Below are 17386 nucleotides of genomic sequence, written 5' to 3' on the forward strand. Positions count from 1 at the left end.
AAATGTGAGCTCTCCCCCTTCCTTCCTTCCTTCCTTCCTTCCTTCCTTCCTTCCTTCCTTCCCTTCCTCCCTCTTCCAACTTGAATAAAATATTGGGGGGGGGGCAGGTAAGCCCCACCTCACATACCGCAATTCAGCCTTTCCCAACCTGTGGGTCCCCAGATGTTGTTGAACTACAACTCCCATCACCCCTAGGTAGCCAGGCCAGAGCTCAGGGAAGATGGGAGTTGAGGGATGATGGAGGTTGTTGTCCAATAACATTTGGGGACCCACAGGTTGAGAACTACTGCGATCTCAAGACAAAGTGCATGCACACTATATGAATGACAATGCCCATCAACATGGGGGGGGGGACAACTCCCTCAAATATTAAATGGGGGGGAGTGAAGGCACCTAGGCCTCTAGGAGTTGGCTGCTATGCCTAGGACAACTCAAGAAAGCAAAATAATGCATATGCTATAATATCAATAAAATTTTAGGGTTATACTGGGTTGTTGTTTTTAACAGACTGTATGTTGGCTATGTTTACTATGATGCCATTCGTTAAAGGTATGGTCAGCGCTCAGTGGTAAACATTGGAGATACCATACATTACTGACAGTTCCTTCATCACTGTATTTTCTTGCAGAAAACCTCCCCCATTCTGATAAGGATGATAAAGCAGAAAAGACTGGCGTATAAGATTCCCTTTAAACTAGAGGTAGTAAAATATGCTAAGGAACATGGAAACAGAGCAGCGGAGAGACATTTTGGGCCACCACCAACTGAAAAAATGATAAGAGATTGGAGGAAACAGGAGGATCAGCTGCAAAAAGCAGATAAAAGCAAGCACACTTTTCGTGGAAATGCTGCAAAGTGGCCACAGTTGGATGTGGCCATGAAAGAATGGATCACAAATCACCGGAATAATGGCTTCACAGTCTCTACAAAAATGATAATATATGAAGCCAAACGCATTGCTGTAGAGAAAGGCATTCACGATTTTACTGGATCACCATCATGGTGCTACAGATTTATGAGGCGATGTGGCCTTGCTATGCGCACCAAAACTAGAATTGCACAAAAAATGCCAAAAGAATATGAATCGAAGATTCTGTCTTTTCATAAATTTGTAATTGATGCTAGGAAGAGAAATGGGTTTGAAATTGGCCAGATTGGGAATATGGATAAAGTCCCGCTAACCTTTGATGTGCCATCTTATAGGACTGTTGATCTGAAAGAAGGTGCCCAGACTATCACCATGAAAACCTCCAGATATGAGAAAACCCATTACACAGTTGTGTTGTCTTGCTGTGCAGATGGCACCAAATTGCCACCCATGTTAATTTTCAAAAGGAAAACATTTCCAAAAGAAGTGATTCCAAGTGGAATTGTTGTACATGTTCATGAGAAAGGATGGATGGACGAAAATGGATTGAGAGTATGGGTTGAACAAGTGTGGTCCAAACGTCCTGGAGGGCTTTTAAAAAAACCTGCCTTATTAGTACTTGACCAGTTTAGAGCACATATGAGCGAAACTACAAAAAAGTGCTTTAAAGAAGTGAAGACTCATCTAGCGGTAATTCCTGGAGGTCTTACCAGCCAGTTGCAACCTCTCGACGTTTCCATCAACAAGCCATTTAAGGTCTTTATGCAAGAAGAGTGGAACAAATGGATGGCTGCTGGTAATCATGATCTGACACCTACTGGACAAATGAAGAGGCCCACTATCACTCAAGTTTGTGAATGGGTGAAAACATCATGGCACTCGGTGAAGGAGGAAATTGTTGTCCGGTCATTCAAAAAATGTGGCATTAGCAATGCTTTGGATGGAAATGAAGATGGTATTTTATATGAAGATAGCGAAGAAAGTGATTTCTGTGATTGTGAGCAACTGGGCTTCATAAATTCTGACTCTAGCACTGATGAATTCTTGGAGTTTACAGAAGACTAGAAGAGTGCTCGAACCTTAGTCTCTCTTCATTTGTTAATGACAGTGATGGTGGTTCTTAATGCCACTGTTGACTGCTGTTCACTTTACATGGTTATAATATGATTCTGATATACGGTTGTTTATTAAATAGTTTAGTACATTTGATTCAGAATATTTTTTTCTTGTTTTCCTCCTCTAAAAACTAGGTGTGTCTTATGATCGGGTGCATCTTATAGAGCGAAAAATACAGTATATACCAATTGCTTGTGTTTGAAAATAATAATAATAGAGTGTATAGAGGTACATGTATTGTAGTTCTCTCATAACAGAGGCATCTATATTCAGGTTTGTGAAGGGGGGAAAGTAGCTAATGTGCTTGGTACTGGGCACTGGGTATAGGACTAGATCGGTGGATTTCAAATTTGAGAGCTTGAAGAATTATATGTCTTGCACAGAACCCGAGAGTTCCCAGTCAATATATCTACCATGGAACCTGATGTTTCAGAAAAATAAATAAATGAAACTTATTGACCTAGGAGCCAAATATGGAGGGTGGGACGAGTACATTTTACTAGGGTCCAGAAGGGGTGTGCAACCACGTTTTCAGGTGGAAAAATTGAGGCTTAATTGAAATTCATCCTTGGATATGTTGGTGCAAACTTAATTCTTAATATCTATATGTAGTGGTCAGATATTATGAATGGTTGGATATTAAGCTGTGTTAGAAGAAGCAACATTCTCAACCATAAATTACTATGCCCTGTGGAGAGAACCTGTACAGGAATTTCTAGTGCACTTTGATGCCTCCCCCACCCACATGTTTGCTTCTAGCCCTGGAGTTCTTACATTTGAACGGCACATAGGAAGCTGTCTTATACCACTCGAATTGTCTTGAGCAGAAATGTTCTCATCACCTGGTGCCTGATCTTCTTTAAACTGAAATCCTAGGGTGCTCTACACAGCATTTGTCAGTACAGCCATGCACAGTATAATGAATATAAATGTTTGCTGCTCAGTGTTCGGCTCGAAATTAAAATCAGGCAGGCACAAAACACAAGGAGCTTGAACTTGTGACTCCCTGTTGATGATCAAGGACATGAGTGTGTAGAGAAGCAGATGAAAGCTGAAAGGGCCTTGTTCCATTCCTTAAGAAAGCTTTAACACTTTTGACTCAAGTAACCACCCCAAACCCTGATGTAACTTAAATATTAAAAACGTTTGGGCACTCTGTAATTACTGTCCTGCCCAATGAAGACATTTTTCCTACCAAGCAAGAGCTTAAGTCTTTCCTGTCCTCTCTTGCTTCCATTCATTTATTGTAAGAAGTGAGATGGAGTCAACTTTTGAGATTTGCCTGCTTACCAGTTCTTTCCAATAGTGAAGCACATAGGCTGCAATACGTCCTTTTATAAATGTTCTTGAATGAACGTATTTAGGCACTGTGTTTTATTATTGTTTTATACAAGCTTTGAATTAACTATGCTGTAAGTTGTTTTGGACTTCTCTCTGTGTGAAAAGCAACAAATATAATAAAGTTTATATGACTATGAACTTGCAGTCTCTGTCTCACATCTCGCTATTCAAACTGAATGCCTGTTTTATTTTCTCAGAACATGAATTAACCCAAGGATGGCCTGTGGATGCTCAGGTGTCACTTGAAGATATGGCCTGGAATCTCAGTAAGATACCATGTGAAACTGGTTGATAAGTCAACTGAATAGTTAATGTAGGAATAAGAAGAGTCTGCTAACGGACCAAGGATCCATCTAGTCCATCCTTTCTCCACCTATGTGTCCCCAGTTGTTGTTGAACTACAACTCCCATCATCCCTAGCTAGCAAGGCCAGAGCTCAGGGATGATCGGAGTTGTAGTCCAACAACATCTGAGGAACCACAAGTTGAGAACCGCTGATCTAGTCTAACCTGTTTCCAAGAGCAGTCGGCCATGTGCTGTGGAGAAGCCCAGAAGCAGGGCATGAAGACAACAGTCCTTCACTGCTGGCTGCATCCTTGAGAATGGGTATTCAGAAACAGTCTCTGTCCCTGGAGGTTTAATTGATCAATCAGTGGGTATCAGCTATATCAACCATGATACTGTCTAAGCCCCTTTTAAAGGTATAGATGCCAATGGTTCTCATACCTTATGGCAGTAATTCCATATATTCTGTATTGTGTGAAGTACTTCTTCTGTCCTGAATCTTCTGGCAATCAGTTTCATTGAGTAATCCTTAGTTCTAGGGTTAGGAGAGGAGGAATGTTTCTCTCCTTCAGTTTAAAAAACCATTGCCATACAACCTTCAGTTGTCTTTTTCTAAACCTAAAAATCCAGAAGTTTCCCTTCATTATTTTGATTGCCTGTTTCTGATGGTGCTTTTGTGATAAGGAAGCCTCCATTGTACCACATACATCATAGACTTACAGAAATGCATTACGGATACTAGGCATTTAGTTTTCAACGACATTTTCTAATGACACATAGCCTTGCATATGCATGGCTTGGTGTGAAGTTTTAGTTGCTAGGCAATTTTTTTGGTTAGTAGTATGAAATTTAGAGGAGCTGCTTTTTGCTGAATGCTGAAGGGGTTGTAATCATGCAAGCAGATGCAAGAAGACAACTGAAAATAATGGTTAAGTCATTAATGCATTGAAGCCTACATATACAACTGTTTTACTGTGGTTTTCTTCTCTGAAGCTCCTACAGAGATTTGCGAGGAAACTTAAATCTCATCCCTCTTCTGACCTGGGTCAGCAAAGCTGTTCCACGATAATTAAAAAAATACAACAGAATGACATACAAATATAGAACATTATATATAACATACTCAGAGTAGGCCCACTGAAAATAATGAGCATGACTGCTCCATTAAATTTCCATTAAAAATAGGTCCATTAAATTTCAGTAGTTCTCAGCATTGTAAGAAACTATTTAGATATTGCTGCTTTTAAGGACTAGTCCAGTAATAAGGGTTTGTCTTGCTTTTTTTATAATTTAACTTTCTTATTAAAATCCTACCACATGGAGGATTTTTTCATATTAAGCATTTCCTACTACAAGGTAATTCAGTTGCAAAAATAGTTTACTATACATTTATGGTAACTCTTGAGATGTAAGCTGACACACACACTTTGTAAGTAGCTTTTGGGTAGCATTCAAAACTGCAATGGAACTCATTACTGTTTCTGTGTATTGTTTCAACAGATGATCACTGTTATTCTCTCATATGTCGATGTGGTGGAAAATACACTGTCTCCCAAAAAGAAGCTGAAGAGTTTTCACTAGTATGCTGTGATACTTGTTCATTACTTATAGAGATTCTTCGATGACTCCGCAAAGGATATGGGAAACACAAAAGATGTATTGTGTTAGGCAACTAATGGACAATATGTCAGTAAATACCATAGTAGAAAAATGCACAATAACTGTTAAGAACGTCAGTACAAACAAGTTTTCTTTCTGCATCAGAGATTCCTTTTTTAAAATCCATGCAAATTATGCTCCAAATGTCTTTTAATTTGAATTGTCCATATCTTAGTGTATGAGATTTAAACACTACATTTCTTCTGCTTGCACGAGTGAGCACCATTTAATGTTATCCTCCTATTCTGGTATCATGATTACTCCTTTCTGAGGATAATGCATCCTGTACCCAAGATGAACAGGACTTCGAATACTGATCTTAAACTGAAAAGTGGGCTTCTGAAAGCATACATGCTGCCATTTCAAAACCAATCCAGTATAATATGCAGTACAGTCGACTCACAATTTACGGAAGCATTTCTGTTTGACATATGGAACAATCCCCCATCTCCTCCCCCTGGGTGCCGTTTTGGGGGTTCTCTCAGCCCTCCAGAGTGGATTTGGGGGTGGTGTGGGGTGCACAGAGGAAAGAGAAGGGGAAAGCCATGCTCTGCTAGTAGGAGTGCTTATGCTAGCTTCTTGCTAGTGTGGTGGATTAGTTCAATCCAGCCCCCAGAGCATACTAATCCCACTCTTTAAAGAGCACTTGCAAAGAAGTTCCTAATAAGCTGGCACTGGCTTATTCCCAGCTTTTGAAAAATGTTACACCTGTGAAATTGTATTGCCCTTTTTCGAAAAATCAGATGAACTTTCTAGTATATGCCATGTTACTTAAGAACCATCTGTTTAAAACCATAGGAAACCCTTGGCTTCAGGGCTCCTACTAGTTCCTATATGTGTGGTTCTGAGGGGAAACACTTGCATGTTATGAGAACCATAATGAAAGAAGGCAGAACTCCGTAAGACTGTCAGAAGGATTTATAAATGGGATAAATGGGAATTGGTATATATCTGAAGCAACATTATTTCCCAGTCTTACAACCCTTACATCTACAAGGAACGTCTCGATGTTCTTGTTTATTTTATATCAAAATACATTACTAGCCTTTTAAAAATTAGTAAAGAAGTCAGCATAGATGACACTGCCTAAGTCACTTAGTCATTCCAAATTCTGTGACTGTTGGGACTTTCACGTAGGAATCCAAAATCAGTCGGAGGCCAGAGCTGTAAAAATAAAATGAATAAATTACTTAAGATACAGAGCAACCGTCTTTTTCCTTCTGCTGCTTCTTCCTTGTCTCTTATTTCACCCTTTTCTCAGTTCAAGTGTTAAAGAGGAATAAACTGTGACTGCTGAAAGCAGAATTTTACCAATATGTATATCCGTAACTTTGGTCCACTTATAACTGTTGTGATATGGAAGAGATTTTCCCCCATTTAAAGATGGTCATGTAGTACCAGAAGCAAGGAAACTGCATTATAGATGCACTGAGTTATGACTTCTGTCTCACCAATCCAGGTTGGAGGAGTTGGCTTTGAATAATTTTCATTAGTATCAAATGTGATTGGCCTATGTTGCAAGTGATGTACATAGGTCAGGCTTCCTCAACCTTGGCCCTCCAGATGTTTTGAGACTACAATTCCCATCATCCTTGACCACTGGTCCTGCTAGCTAGGGATCATGGGAGTTGTAGGCCAAAAACATCTAGAGGACCGAGTTTGAGGAAGCCTGGTTTAGGTCATAGGCATTCCTCTGAAAGCTAGGTATTCTACCTACAACAGTTAATTGAGGTGTGGCTGAGGCAGGAATTAAGTCAAATAGAGGTAACAAGAGATGCTAACTAACAAAATGCAGTTGAAAAGGTTTTGACCTATAAAGCTTTAAATGGCTCAGGACCGCAATACCTCATGGGCCACCTATTTCCATATGAAGCTACCCAGACCCTGAGATCATCTTCTGAGGCCCTGCTTCATGTGCTGCCTGCACGAGAGGTCTGGAGAGTGGCAACATGAGAACGGGCCTTCTCTGCAGTGACTCCCCATCTATGGAATGCTCTCCCCAGAGAAGTTCACCTGGCGCCTTCACTATACACTTTTAAGCACCAGGCAAAAAGTTCCTCTTTAACCAGGACTTGGGCTGATTCACATCCAATGTGCTTTTAAAGTGTGTTGGGAGCTGGTTTTGTTTATATTTTGATTATGTGTTTTGTGTTTTTATATCATGATTTTATCCTGTGAACTGCCTGAGACCTGTGGGTATAGGGCGGCATACAAATTTAATAAATAACAACAAAACAACAACAACAACTTAATGATCCAGATAGTAATATACTCATGAGTTGTTAACTCAAAAGCTGCTGCGCTTCCAACAAAAATATGCAATACAGTACTATGAAAGCCAACCCAGTACATTTTACTTCCTGAAACAGAGCACTAAATGGGGCTCCTCCTCTAAATTATTCAAGTTCAAAGCTTTGTTTGGTAGTTAAGGCAAAAAACACCACAAGTGACTCTAGAGTAGAAATAAAATAGCAATATATTTACTAGCTTTTCATGACACCCAAGTCAGGTGCCTACTTTAAAGGTAGGGCTAATTCTAAACCTTCCTAACATTTGTCTTATAGTAGTAGTAGTAGTAGTAGTAATAATAATAATAATAATAATAATAATAATAATAATTTATTTATACCCCCCCAAAACTGGCTGGGTTTCCCTAGCCACTCTGGGCGGCTTCCAACAAAACACTAAAATACAATAACCTATTAAACATTAAAAGCTTCCCTAAACAGGGCTGCCTTCAGATGTCTTCTAAAAGTTTGGTAGTTATTTTTCTCTTTATAGGAGGTTTAGAGGATTGCCAGCATAACACCATTTTTTCAAAAGGGGATCTAACACAAATTCAAAACCTATTCACCTAGCTTCTTATCTAGGTAACTGATGGAAAGCGTTTTTAAAGATAAGAGTCATTAAGTAAATAGAAGTACAAACTATGCTTAGAATATTTTAAGACTGGACAGCATGTAAATATTGATCCAGTAGATAAAAGGTTGGTTTTTTAAAAAAAAATCCAGGAACATTAAAGTCTTTCATCTAGGGCTGCTAAGTCAAGTTAGCTAGCAAGAAATTAGAGTGCGGGTCCTCTTATGAATCAATAACTGGGTTAAGAGACGTCGGGAAGAGAGGAATAAATGGAAGATTAAAAGCAGTGGGATCCATCAAGGATCTGTATTGGGAGTCATGCAAGTGTCTGTTTGTGGAAGTGGAAAGGCATTCCACTTACACCTGCCACATGCAGTTCTGTAAGGTCCCCTGACAACTGGTTCCAATTTTTCAGGAGGATCTGCCACATAGAGCTTGGAACACCCCATTATGTGCATTGCTTGTTGGGTCCAAGTCAATATTTTGAGCAGCATAGAACATTTCTTATATATTCGATGTGTTTTGAGAAGAGCCTGAAGAACAGAAACGTAACTCCTTTCTAATGTTACATTTCCATACACCGCCCATAAAAAGGGCACAGCGACCTAAAGTAAAACAGATTTTATGTTTGCATTGTTACATGGGTGGGTTTCAGACTCAGTTGGCTAATGCTTTATGCATCTTTAAATGCAGTAGTCATTTGAGGAGATCATGCTCTCCTATAACATTTTAACACCCTGGTCCCTGTGCTTCACTAGATAATGAAAATGTCTCATCGTGGTAGTTCAGGGCCTCAAGACTTATAAAAACTGTCAAATTAACACGTTTTAGATTGCAGGAGTATACCTTCAAGCAAATGCGTCCTTTTATCAACCCATATGGAACAGGACCGTAACACCTGGAATCTGTAGAATTCCTGAGATTATCACCTTCTAACCAAACATGTCCTTTAGGTACCTGAGAAAGATCAAAATTAAATAACAAATATATAGTGGAAAGAAAATACAATTTTTCCCACCAATACAATCTAATTTTATCCTTCAGCACACACATGCAATGAATTAATAATGTTACACTTCTTTAAAACAGACATAGATATGAGAAAGAGACCCCCCCCCGAAGTATCTGTTCTTTCACGTGCTCCAAAAACACTAGTTTGTAACACAAAAAAACCTTCCAAATGAAGATGTAAGAGGTTAGGCCAATGTGACAGGGTCATTAATTTAATAGACTTCAAAAGAGGTCATTAGGATGTTGACTGAAAATCTGCCCTGCTGTCGCAGTAACAGCATGAACAGGGCAGCCACACACTCATCAACATCCTGGGGCCAGCACTAAGGCTAGACCTGTTTGTAAGCTTGTGATGAACTAAATGGTAATTGATTGTGACATCAATTACGAATAATCTCATCATTTTATCAGAGAGGGCTTGTCAAAGTTCTAATTAAGATCACAGTTCAGCCTATGTGCAGGCAGGATCCACAACACATAATATTGCAATAATGACCATCACAAACTGGCAAGTCTCTCCTTATAATTTGAAAATTAATGATGGTGACCTTATCATATGACAGAGACCTTTTACTGTCTATATGGACTGTGCATGAGCTATTATATTGCATGCCATAGGTCCAGCTTTAAACTGGCTCTGTGATAACTGAGAAGCAGTGGCACAACTGAATTAGTAACCAGAAAACATTTCAGAATTGTACACATCTATCCAGAACATACAGGACAAAACTCAAAATACACCATGCAAGGATTTTGACATTCATATACTAAAACAGCTAAATATTTTTAGTTTGAGAAGCACACTTACTAGCAGGTAAGCCCTGCTGAAGACAGTTACTTCTGAGTAAAGAGTCATAGGACTGCACTCTAAATTTATTTGTCACAGCCAACATGTTCCTCACGCTTAGATCCAGCCTTTGGGTTGCTTAAATCTTTTTGAAAAGATAATAAGCTTAATGTTTAATCCATGACTAGCTAACTCTATTCTATCACATTTTTACAGCCAGGCAGTTAAGAGTGGCCTTATTAACTTCAACACTAACATACCTGGAATTGACAAAGGGCTTGTTCGGGCAATATTTGGCCCTGAATTCTATTCAAGCTGGGAGCAGAAGAAAGTTTCAGTCTCATTCTCTCACCACAATGAGAAGATAATGTGTGAACCAGGAAATCTCTTTATTTGAATAGGTTCTGTCTCCTGGACACTGAGTAAGACCTTTGAGGTCAAGCAGGCCCAAAGCCAATGCACTTAAAAACAATTGGTTTTGTGTCACAATTAGGTAAATATTCAACTATGTTTTGCACAGAGTAGACTCACAGAAATGAATGGACCTAACTTCATAATGTTCATTAATTCCAATGGGTCTAATGCAGGCATAGGCAAACTAGGCCCTCCAGATGTTTTGGAACTACAACTCCCATCATCCCTGACCACTGGTCCTGTTAGCTAGGGATGATGGGAGTTGTAGTCCCAAAACATCTGGAGGGCCTAGTTTGCCTATGCCTGGTCTAATGAGTAAACCTTAGTTGAATACCATCCTTAGTAATGAAGATACAGACAACCACCATCATGGATGCTTTAGATTCCTTCAATTGCAGACTAGATGAGCCTCAAGGTCCCTTCCAGCTCTACAATTCTGTGATTCTATGTCTTGGTCCAGAACAGGGATGGGGAATGTGATGGGTGAACTCCCAAACAGGGTGCATTAAAGTGGTGGCAGAGGCAAAAGTGGGCATGGTGTGACACCTGACTTTGCACAGCATGCTATCCTCCAACCACACAAAAGTCTGAAGTTTCTGCACTCCTCCCTCACCTCCATCTCTTCAGTCAAGCTAGAGGCATTATCACATTCAAAGACCCATTCCAACTAGGGGGGGGGGGGAATTGAGGAGACCACAGAGCTGGGCTGAAAAGGGGTGTGGTCTGTGACAGGTGTGGCCAGACAGAAGCCTAGAGGGCTGCCCAACAAACCTTGCTTTGCTTTCACTGGCAAGGCTGGATTATTAAGCCACAATACGATTGCCCAAATGTGGCCCCTACAAAGGTCAGGGCAGAGATGGAAGAGTTGGGTGGGGAACGTATGGCAGCTTGCATAGCCAAGTCATCTAGGAACTGCTACTAAAGAAAGCTCTATTTGTAAGTACAAGATCACATAATCTCTAGATTACGACCACGTAAGAGACACTTTGACCTCTCTAGGAGAGATGAAAACTATGTGATGGGCACACTTGATAATTTATTAGTAGCCCAGGCATGTAAAGCCACTGGCTATTCTGTACACCTCTTCTGACATTAACCTAAGAGCAGGGGAGGCTATCCTATGAGCCTTTCAAGTGTTATTGGACTCTCAATTCCTATTAGCCCCAGCCAATAATACCAAAGACCAAGGATGAAGTTATAGTTGTGGTTTAACAACAACCAAGGCCGCAGGTTGCCCACTCCTGGAGTACCCTCTCCTGTTTTGCTCCAGTAATGTCAGAAGATCTGTACCATGTGGTGGAAGCCCATGCTGGGGCTACTTCCAACTGCCACATCACCCTTCTTGGAATCTGAAGCTAAGCAGGTGAGTCAACACATGGAGCAACACATTGCAGAAATTTTCATATCCTAAAGATGACAGACAAGGACTCACGGCTTAGCTGCCAAGGCTTCCTGACCATCTTAGTCACTGAAAGGAACTTGCTGCCCTTCCTAGGAAATTTTAGTGACTACCAATATGTTTTGTTGCTACCAATACACTTAGTGACTACCTTACTGTTTTCTTTTGTTTTAATTTGATACTTTAAATGTTTTGTATTTTGTTGTATGCTCCTTGGAACAACGCTAGGAAAAACCTAGGCATATATTCTAAATTACTGAATATATCCAAAATTACAAAGCTCCACAAAGAACTATTACTGATTTATGTCTTATCATTTTAATTTTAAGTATGAAAATCAAACATTTGCTTTCTAATTATTGTTTCTTTGAAAAAGTATTCACCGCTCTTTCCTCTTCAAAGGGTGATCCAACGCATTTTAACACCGCGAAGGATGCAGGGACTCCACCACCAAGGATATCAGAGCTCTGAGTTTAAAAAGAATCTTATTTTGTTTCTCTGTTACCTTACATTTCAGCAGCTTCCTTCAATGACAAAAGCTAGACATGCTGTTGGACAAAAGAATGAAAGCCAAAAAGTTCTCATCTATTCCTAGGGAGGTCGAAGTGGTACAAGGAACAAATGTAATTGCTTCATTGCCTGTGGGTATTCATCTGACAAAAGAAGCTTTTGTGAATAAACCACAGGTGTTACCTTTCTTGATTAAAGTGAAACACGATAAAAGAGTCTGCCATATCAAATAACAAATTTACTGGCTACTAATGAAATTTATATATTTGATTAGTTAAATTGCACATAATTAAGATATATACAAACTAAAGTAATAATTTAAAAAAACACCTCAAAAGTAATAGATTTTCCTGTATGTCTCAGGTCACATGGAATACAGATTATTTTATTTTACTCTTTAAATGGTCCCAGAACTTCTACATGACATTTACTCTGGAGATGCACGTAAGTTTAGTAAACCACCACCATGTCACTTTTATTACATCAGTTAGTCTTTACACTTGTCTGTAAAAGAATCAAATTGGTAGCATTAAGAGGCATTATGTTGGGACGTATGTAGTAAATGTATGTTTTCAATACATAGTGTGTGTGTACAGTGAGCTTTAGGGTGCACTTACCTAGGAATAAGCCACATGACTTCAGGGGGACTTAGATGCTAATGGCTCAAGCTTATCAAAAGTTCTGCTCACTGACCACAAAACCTATTCCCTGAATTGTCATCTTTAATCCTCTATGTAGTATGATTTTAAATAAATTATTTACTCATTTATTACTCTTGGTATATTATAATCATTTTGGAGGGTGCAGTATGTGTTTAATTAGAAAGAGCTGATTAAGGAAGTATATGAATGTGCTAGTAAACTCAGTTGGCACAACTGAGCTAACAAAATCCTAAAAGTGGAATATCTAGTTTTCTTCCATCCACTGTGTTCAAAATTGCAGCTAGAACTTAGAGTCCAGGTGGGATAGTCCATAAAACTGACTGTTGCCTAGATGTTATTTGGAGCCATACATGGAAGGTTTAAAGCAATATAGAATTTTTTCACTGCTGTCTAAAGGCAAACGTTGTTAATTATTACTTAGCAGTATATTGTATTGTTCTCCTCTCCCTTTTAAGACTGCTATCCTTTAGGTCTATATATACCACTGAAGCAGCTCCTTATTCTTTTATTGTTACCTCTGCATAGGCAACCTCTTTTGTGGTCATTGTATTTTATTTACAGATTAGGCCTTTGGGACACTAACCATAAAGCTATTAACATTATCCCTTCCATACCGACTAATTCAACCATTAATCTTCTCTTTACCAGCTCTCCAAAATCCTTCGTAACTTGTATAACCAAGTTCATGCTTGTATTTTAAAAAATCTTTTCCTTTTCCATATTCCCCACCTGGCCTTGTAGATGATCTGGGAAAGAAAAATATTTGAAGCCTTTGAACCTGGGTGAAGTACTTTTACTATGTAAATGAAAGTGAAAAGGAATTGCCACCATATTGAAGCAACCAATCAATTCCCCCTGAATGGATAAGAAAGCCAAACCATTCAAATTTGGCATAGGCACGCTTGGAAATAAGGCTATTCTTTTAGGGTGCACATGTTGCCAGCTGTAATCAGAAAGCATTTTCCAAAAAGAAATCAAATAACGCAAGCCAATTTGGATAGACAAATTGGATGGGGGGGGGGGAGCAATTTTGTGAGGACAGATTACAAAAACAAGAACTTAAAATATTGCAGCAAAACTCAGTGCAATGTCACCTATTTGATACATGGAGGTACCACCATCCTACTGAAAAGGATTGTACTTTTGTACAATTCTAAGTAACTCAATCATGCATTGAATGAGTTGTTTGCGGGCTTCCTATAGGTATAGGTATAGTCTGATCCAGCAGGGCTCTTCTTCTTTTCTGATGTATTGGGAAATGTATGACTTGAAAGAAAATTGATTTTAAAATAACAATAATTGCCTGGTAAAAAGTTATAGGCAGGCTGAAGGGGAGACCTGTAGAACTGGTGCTCCCTTATCTCAACATCTACAAGGTAAACATACAATTAACAAATGGCTTGTGGAAAAATAATGCTTATTCTTTTGATTTTGCAGTAATCCTTCCTGACAAGAACCACCCTCAGTTACCTCCATACCCCAAACAGCAGCCCTGTTTCTCACTTCAGAATCTTCACAGACCTCTTAAGAATACTGCTTCCAGAGAAACTCCTATTGAATAAGGAGGTATCTACTGTACTGTACATGTTGAATATTAAAGCCTAGGAGCCTACAATGGTGAATGTAACAAAGAGCTGAATAAAACCTGTTCTCAGATTTGCAGATATTAAGACACTCAATCTTCAGCCTGTGTTAGTTTTAGAGATAGCCACAGGATGAACAGGGCAGGTCATCTCCTCAGTGAACTTCACTTTAGCACAAAGTAAACATTTTTCTCCACATCAGCTGTTGTCAGGGCATTAGCAGTGTGTGGTAATTGATTATCAGTAGAGTGTTGCTGAGAAATGGAGTTGTATCTCAGCTTTTTATCACTACGACTTGCAAAAAGCAGGTTCCTTATTTACAGGTCCTATCTGTATTAAGTGACATTACTAGACCCTTCTTCTGTTGAAGTGACACAAGGGCTGAGCATATCAGTGCCTTGCGATATATAACCTAGTTTATTACAATTTTCCTGCTTGCCTCTTGAGTTTGTAAATAGCAACAGCACCAACTGAACATATGGTAAATAGAATGTAACACAGGCACATTTTTAAATCACAGGCAAATGCAACAATACAATATTCATTATTTAATATGTATGGTTCTAAATTTGATAATGCACTTAATACAATTATGGAAAAAAACACCAAGTTTTGTTGTCAATACATTTTCTAAAGAAACCCTAATTCTGATGTTAATTGAAGTGAATAACTGAAACACATTTTGTTTTAGAATGCTGTTACAAATCATTAAACTGGGTCATTGAGGGTTTTACAAGTATATAGGGTTATATAGTTTATATCAAGCACTTCTCTAACTCTGTGTTAAACAGCATACAGTGTCAAAAAACACACAACAAAGAACACAGCAAATTGGCCACAAAACACAGGTTGAGGGAGGGCATCCTTTTTTTTAAAAAAAAAAAACTTTAAAAGCCCCTCTTGCACAAAACCCCCTGCGTTTATCCGTCAAATTTGGCAAGCTTATGCTAACATATGAAAGTTTTATGTGGCTGTTGATGTTCTTATTCTAGTCAATGGAAAAGACATTGGAGACTTCAGAAAATGTATGAGGCTTTGCCTTAGTTCCAAGGTGAAATGTGATGTCACAGTCTTCTAGGTCCCTCACCTTTCCTAGTATTTTCAAATTTCAAGGTGTTCCATTCCATTTAAGTGCAAGAAACATTTAAAGTCATGCTTTATTTCAAATCTCCCAGTCCTATCTTAACACAAAGCTGCTTGTGCAGCTGTATAATGTTGGCATGGTGACATATTTCCTAAGCCAAAACCAGATAAAGTTTATATTCATTGCATTTTCAGAAAAGAGCTTCAGTTTCCATTTGTCTTTCCTCAATTGTTTCATCAGAATTCACAAACAAGCATGAGCACATAATGCTTTAAAATGGAATCACTGGAATCACTGTATTTTTGTCAGTAAATTAAATAGGAAAAGAATTAATACAATATTGGTGTTAATCCTGTATACATTGTGAGTTTTAGTGACTGAATGATACAGCAGTGTTAACCCTGCCACATTAACACTGCACATCTTATCTTGTCTAATCCTGTAATGAATTTGAGACTAATAGTGATATTCCTCCATTTCTTAGGGCCTTGCATGTTTATCCCCATAACAAAGGGGTGTCATGTCAAACACGCCATTATTCTTTTCACTCCAGGGATCAAGCAAGATAAAGTAGATTATGAGAGCAGAACTTAATTCAATCTGAATTTTTAAAATGGATTCCACAGGAAAGGACTTGCTATATAAATTCATGTAGTAAATTTTTTAATATAGCCAAAACTGAAAACCATTTAAATAGAAACCATGGTTACCACGTACTAAAAAATGGCACCCACTTGCCACGCTGAACTAGAATTTTATTTATATATGGAACGTATAATATACCAAACAGGATTTTTGCTCCATTCATTCTGAGGTTACAATAAATTCAGGTGCTAAAATGTTGACCTAACATAGGTCAATCTCCAAAAGTTGTTGACTACCGGTACTTTACAACTGTCGTTCCCTGCCTAAAGGGTCATGCTTAAGAATAGATTTTGGGCTCAACCCAGAAATATCCGGTCAGTCTTTGGGAAATGTGGATATGCTTAACTTTGACATGTTTTGGTTCTTCAGCAGAGATGCCTTCTTATAACTTGTCCCACGGAACTTCAAGGAATGTGTGAATGTGTGTGGTGGGCTGGAGTGTGGAAAAGGAACTGCGAAATTCCCTTTCAGCAAATGTCACTGTACAAGTGCTGAAGTGGAAACAACCCACTGCAACTGAACGTTTACCACCTGAAATGCTGAATTAAATTTAAAGCCATGAAAACAAAAAGGTGCTTTACAAGTGCTCTCAAAAACAATGATAAGCAATGCTACTTACGTAACTGTGGGTCTTAAGAAAATCTGAAGGGCTGCTTGTACAGACTTTATCTCCTTCCAAGCCAATTACTCTTTTACATATGTTAGATTTGGGGTCACTTGGGTTTTTCGCAATGATGATATCACCTCTGAGGAAAAAGGTTGTGAGGAAATGTCAGGATCCAGAAAGAAGTCAACGATGTACACATTTCAAATTGGGGCTTGCCAACTGTTTGGGACACTGTGCCAAATGACAAGTCTGAATTATTAGGGAATGCCATTCTAGTTCAGGTGCCTTCCTGCCCCTACACTTTGAAGTGGTATTGCCTTCTATCTACCGATTCAGGGAGCAGTGCAGTGTTGGAGAATCATTGTCCCACCTATTATGTCATACATAAACAATCCTGTAGCCTCTCCTGTGTGTGACCAGCATCAAGTGCTACAAACTATGGCTCCTTGTGACAACACAACACCCATAACACAGGCTGGCCTCCTATTTTCTAAAGCATTCAGCAAACTGGCTAACAATATGCTTTCCCACTCCCTTGCACCACAACCTGTTTTCA

The 17386-nt window shown here is 39.0% G+C and overlaps 2 protein-coding genes and 1 long non-coding RNA gene across 11 annotated transcripts in view; 2 read left to right on the top strand and 1 right to left on the bottom strand.

Annotated features, from left to right (window-relative positions):
* The window catches only part of DNAJC24 (DnaJ heat shock protein family (Hsp40) member C24), a 40962-nt gene extending 34495 nt beyond the window's left edge, over window positions 1-6467 (top strand). For 2 of the 5 annotated variants that reach the window (XM_083751880.1, XM_083751879.1), the window contains exons 4-5: window positions 3523-3591; window positions 5111-6467. In XM_083751880.1, coding sequence (XP_083608006.1) covers window positions 3523-3591; window positions 5111-5235 — 194 coding nt within the window. In that variant the 3' untranslated portion in view covers window positions 5236-6467. Of the gene's footprint in view, window positions 1-628; window positions 3464-3522; window positions 3592-5110 lie in introns of those variants that run through there. The other 3 variants (XM_083751878.1, XM_083751877.1, XM_083751881.1) reach the window with 2 other exon arrangements.
* The window catches only part of IMMP1L (inner mitochondrial membrane peptidase subunit 1), a 32303-nt gene continuing 21089 nt past the window's right edge, over window positions 6173-17386 (bottom strand). For all 5 annotated transcript variants that reach the window (XM_083753025.1, XM_083753027.1, XM_083753026.1 and 2 more), the window contains 3 exons: window positions 16843-16969; window positions 8975-9085; window positions 6173-6433 (listed from right to left, as the gene is read on the bottom strand). In XM_083753025.1, coding sequence (XP_083609151.1) covers window positions 6365-6433; window positions 8975-9085; window positions 16843-16969 — 307 coding nt within the window. In that variant the 3' untranslated portion in view covers window positions 6173-6364. The remainder of the gene's footprint in view (window positions 6434-8974; window positions 9086-16842; window positions 16970-17386) is intronic.
* LOC310851168 lies at window positions 9094-14581 on the top strand. Its single transcript, XR_014567603.1, has 2 exons — window positions 9094-12693; window positions 14349-14581. It is a non-coding gene; the product is annotated as an uncharacterized lncRNA (long non-coding RNA).

The sequence above is a fragment of the Podarcis gaigeae genome (assembly GCF_964106915.1).
Source record: "Podarcis gaigeae genome assembly, chromosome: 1".
In the NCBI taxonomy this organism is placed as follows: Eukaryota; Metazoa; Chordata; class Lepidosauria; order Squamata; family Lacertidae; genus Podarcis; species Podarcis gaigeae.